At 41.6% G+C, this 5289-nt stretch overlaps 1 protein-coding gene across 1 annotated transcript; it reads left to right on the top strand.

Moving 5' to 3' along the window:
- Positions 1-232: 232 nt before the first annotated feature.
- LOC117483382 (Ig-like V-type domain-containing protein FAM187A) lies at positions 233-3946 on the top strand. The gene is made up of 5 exons (XM_034131704.1): positions 233-430; positions 1351-1628; positions 2073-2438; positions 2997-3235; positions 3720-3946. The coding sequence occupies exons 1-5, from the start codon at positions 233-235 to the stop codon at positions 3944-3946; spliced, it is 1308 nt and encodes a 435-aa protein (XP_033987595.1).
- Positions 3947-5289: the final 1343 nt, after the last annotated feature.

Below are 5289 nucleotides of genomic sequence, written 5' to 3'. Positions count from 1 at the left end.
TGTTTGTGAAATAAGACTGCTCTCAACTTTAAGATGTTTGCGTTGACAACAGGGGACGGGTCCTTGGTGATCTGATTAGATTCCATCAAAGCTGTTTTGTTTTGAAAACAACTTATTTCAACTTATGTGAAATAGGACAGAACAAAAACTCTGGAGATTTCTCAGGGTTTGTGCATGAGTATTTTATATAGGTCGCAACTTGTCAGAACATTTTCATCCTCAGAGAAGCCAAATGCCTCCTCCATCCCCCTCTCCCATCCTCCTCCCCCTCCTCCTCATCTTGTGTCCTGAGGTGTTGAGCTATGAGGCTCCGGAGGATAAGCAGGATGTGTTTGCTGGAAAAGCCTGTCCTGCTTTCCTGACCTTCACCAACGCAGCCTACCTGGCCGGAGTCACTGTGGAGCTTCCCTGCCACTGCAAACCAGAACAGGTAACAACCATAACGTCAAGGTTTGGGTTTCTTAGAAGATGATTACATGCTTTAATAACGTCTTAAATAATTGTATTCACCCTCTGTCTGATGTGCTCTGTTTTAACTTGTTTTAACGGAATTGCATTGCTCGGTAAGAGCTTGGGTTAATGTCTACTTCCTGTCAGCTAATGTCATTCACATACGCTGCAACTTGGACTGTAAAGAATAGTATAGGTTGATGTATATGTTGTGACATCACAGATTTCCTGGCGGACGGCTCGTTTGAAGGCCCAGTTTCTGAATAGAGACACTATTTCTTGCGCCATAAAATTCATTGTTGAAAGTGTGGACATGGGTTCAACAAGGCTCAGGATGTTAGGCCAAAAAACATGGTATTTGATGGTAGCTTGTAGAATTATTACTCTGCGGAAAAAAGATCCCAGAAAGAATTGGTTTTGTAAATTGCAGGTCAAAAGGTGTGTGCAACAGCATATTAATGCATGTATTATAATATTTTATATTTAAATGTATTCTCTGAATGCCAGAGTTACATGTACAATTTTACAATCCCAAAATCAGAAACAATAATTTGTATGATGTATTAGCATAATCACACAGTTATATAACATGATAAGATAACACATCCTACTGTATCATATTTTCTTTGTGCAATACCAGTGTAAATGGCTGGACTTGTTATCTAGCTGCTCTGCTGCTAAAATCCACAGCCTTTGTAAGCTGTACAGATCAGTAGGATTTGCAGAAAACAAAACAAATATGTAGAAGAAGAAATCGGTTAAATGGAGCGAGGAAAAAAGAGGGAATAAGAGGACATCTGGGTAATTTGATTTCAAAACATAAAAAAGAGTGATATTGATATAATGGAAAAAGATAATCTACCATCAGCAGATATATATTTGGTTCCCTGTGTGTTTCAGATCCAATCGGTTGTGTGGTTCTTTAGGAAACATCTGGGCGGCTCCAAAGAGACCAGAGCCTTGACTGATCACCATGGCAACAGTCTGCTGGACCTTCGTAGCGTCCCACACAGCGGCGATCTGAGGAGTCGATTTTCTATCCGTCTCTTCAGCCTATTGATCTTCAGAGCGGGGCCCGACGACTCAGGCATTTATATCTGTGGCTCCGCCCACAAAGACTTCTTCTACGGTTATGACCTGGACATCCAGGAGGCCCGCACGCTAAGCTTTACTCCGAGGTGATGAGAAAGACTCAATGACAGGGACTTTATTGGAAATCAGACATTGTGGTAAAATGCTGACACTGACGATGGTTGTGTTTTTTACTGATAAGTAAATCTTACTTGCTTCTGTCCAGTGAACATGTTCTGACATCTAAAGTCGATTATCAATGGTAATACTTTGCATTTTTCTGCAAACAATATTGAGACATTCGATCATCAATTGACATTTCACCCCTTACATGCTGATGGGTAAAAGACAAAGATAAGAGAGGAATTTGTGATTAACATGGCATACATTTTAAAGCATACTGTTCAGTGTTATAGTGAATGTCTCCATTCAAGTGCATAACCCTAACCCTAACCCTAATCCTAATGGAATGAATTTGAATTTGGGTAAAGGACAAATCCATGATGAAACACTGATTAAGGTGAATCTAATTCAAAGTTTTATGTTTGTAGACTCACTCATGAAAGTAGGAGCAAGAAAAAGAAAGAAAGTCAAGGACTCGGCTCTTCTCAGCCTCTTTACCAGGTCTTCACCAGCTTCCGGCCCTGGACAGTCTGCGATCGCTGTGGCGTACCTGGAGAGCAGGTTCGCGTGGGACTCTGCTACGTCCACTCCCTCTACCTGCATGTCCGCTACAGACGAGCCAATCAGACGGTCGCCTCATGCGGCTCGGGGGCAGTGCCCAAGGCGTTTGGACAACTGAAACAAAGCAGAGCTGGAGCCGAGCTGGAGGTCAAAAGCTGTCAAGTTACCTGCAAACTACAAACTCAAGCTACTAGCTCCAAAATCCATTCTCTGATAGCATTTCTTGGGTACAAGTAAGTACATAGATAAGTATATAGATGTAGATAGACAGGATGTGGAGTGGATAGCCAACACATTGAAGAAATTGCTCCCGACGATCAGACCACCTGCTATCATTGTGAATTGGTAAATGAGAGGCAAATTGTAAAGCTCTTTCAATACAGCATTATATACTAAATGCAGCCATTTAAATTGTCATGTTTTTAACTAGAGAGCAATAATGTGTGTATTAAATGTCAGAAAATAGCTGCATTAGATTTAGATTTAGATTTTTACATATTTAGCCTGATGATAGTGCCAGAGAAAAGTATCGATTGCTCAAAGAAAACTTTAGGAGTCATCTTCTGGGGACCAAGAATACCTACAGCAAAATTATTTCTGCTATTTCCATTTTACTTGTCATAAATGTAAACGTTTTTCAGATTTACCTTTGACCTGATACAAGGCATCATACAGTAAATCAACATCCTCTTGTGAACGGAGTATATTATTGCTATCAGGTTCAAAATGGGATTCATGTTTAATATCCACGTACACAAAACATCATGTTATTTATTTTTTCTGTATTATAGTTCTGCCTCCTCATCAGTGGAGGTGCCAGTGTTCTACCTGAGCCACCCTGCAGACCGTGTGCTGACCCTCGGCTGTCCCGGGGCACATCCCAACATGGCCGTGGCCTGGGACCAAGGAACTAAACCCATCTACCGAGATGAACACTTGGTAGGTCGTAACCTCAGCACCACACCCCCCAGGCTGATGATAGACACCGGACACCACCTGGTGTTTACACCTGCAAAAACTCAGGACTCAGGTACTGCATACTGTTCACTTTAATGGAACTACACCTGAGTCCGTCAGCTAATGTTTTGTTTACTTTACGGACAAGCTGCAAATTCAGGTCAACTTAGTGATGCATTTAAGTGCATTGATTCCACGCTCCAGCACAAAATGGCGCGCTCCTCTTCCAGTGTTTGTTCTAAAATGTTATCGTTTTGTTCCCCACCTGCCCACCAGCCGTCACTGTTGAGTTTCCCACCTCAGTGACTCAATCAGCTGCCTACACAGCTGTCTCTCATTACCACATTATTCCAGTGTACTGTATATATAGTAGCCCCGTTGCACTCATGCTGTGATAGATCATCCATGTATTTGTGTTATAGTCTGTACCTCCAATCCATTTTCTGTTTGGATTGTCTGTTTCTCAGCTCAACCTGGTGTGATAGCTCATACTTAAATATTTTATTGAACATTTTATTTCATTCGAAGTTGTTTAAAATGTCATTTTTGTTTAATAGGTAACTATCACTGCTGGCTGCAGGGTCAACAGGCTGCTGAGATACATCTGCTGGTCTACGCTCATTTGGGGCGGGGACAGTCAGTGACATCACATCCTGACTTCCCGATAGCCATCAAGACTGTTTTGAAATCATATGCCGCCATGACAGCTGTGTTTTGTCTGCTGTTGTTGGGCAGAGCTGTTTTCAGACACCTTAGAAACACTGCTGAAACCCACTCAGATTAAACTATTTTATAAATAATAAATAATTTTGTGTAAATGAGTACTTTATAATCATTTTTTTATTATTAATTCATCTTTGTTTAAGGTGAGATTTGTAAGGTTTCAAATTGTAAGGGCAATACAATGGTCAGACCTTTAAGACGTGCAGACTACAAAATGGCTGTACATATAGCTAGCTGGCTTAGCTTCCACCTGGGCTCACTTCACTTGGTGTTCCCTTCTGATTTGTTGAAGTTGAAATCGATGCCAAACATCATACACACACGTGTGACATACCAAAGGCAGCACTCAAACCCACATTTCTACATTGCAAGTTGGTGTCATTAATTATGAATCAACACCAGAGAGAGTAAGGAGAGCAGATTGAAGCTGCAGAATCATCATCCTCATCTAGCTTCAGACTAAAATAGTTTAAAGACTTTAAACTGTAACTAGTCCACATTGAGACACTGGGTGTTTCTCAATCGCGAGTACGCTTGCTTAGTAGCACATGTCTTCCGAGTCACTTCCTTCAGAAGCTAGGCAAGAATCCTTCCTGGCATTCGGAAAACGAAGAGTGGAACAGGCTAGCAAGTGTGCCGGTGTGCGTCATATGAGAGGCCCCGCCTTACATTTTCCGCCACAGATTTGGGGAAATTGGTCCATGCGCAAAGCATTGTGGGGATTTTAAGGACGTGAAGTCTACCCATGTGCAGCCTCGAAATTTCCCCCAAACCAAGGACGTGGCCTCGGTGGAATTCCAAGTATGCTGGACATTGGAACGGTCCTGCTGCGCCACTTGATGACGTAGCATCCTTGAAATATTGGCTTGGAAGCCAATATCCTCGCGATTGAGAAACGGCCACTTTCTCACTGAAACAAATACACACTGAAACATGATAACTGAGAAACTGAATTTCTTTTCGTGAGACTAGTTTCATTTCCAATAATCCTGAAAGGTAAACGGGAATAAAAACCTTGTAGTATAAAGGTACAAATTGAAGTGTGTACCTGTATCAGTTGTGTAATTGGGCTGTACTTCAGATGTTCTCTTCTCTTTAACATGTTTGTTGCTTTTTTTTTCACCAGACATCCTTGAGTGCTGATTATGTTTTTGTCCCCTGTGTTTGTTTCTGGAGAAACAGCTGATGCATCTTCAATCAGGGTGTCAAGTGCTCTCCGGTGCGCAGCTCCTGATAAGAGCCTGGAGAGTGAGCTTGATATGATGAAACAAAGAAACCCACTCAGAGAAAACAAAGTGAGATAATGACACTTGGATAAGAGGAACATATTGGGAGAGGAGAAACACAAAACGTTAAGCTTGAGCTTGAAATGAATGAAAGATGACTCCATTGATGAGAAAAAAA

Source organism: Trematomus bernacchii, unplaced genomic scaffold (assembly GCF_902827165.1).
Source record: "Trematomus bernacchii unplaced genomic scaffold, fTreBer1.1, whole genome shotgun sequence".
Taxonomy (NCBI): Eukaryota; Metazoa; Chordata; class Actinopteri; order Perciformes; family Nototheniidae; genus Trematomus; species Trematomus bernacchii.
This window is presented reverse-complemented; position numbering and strand designations above follow the sequence as displayed.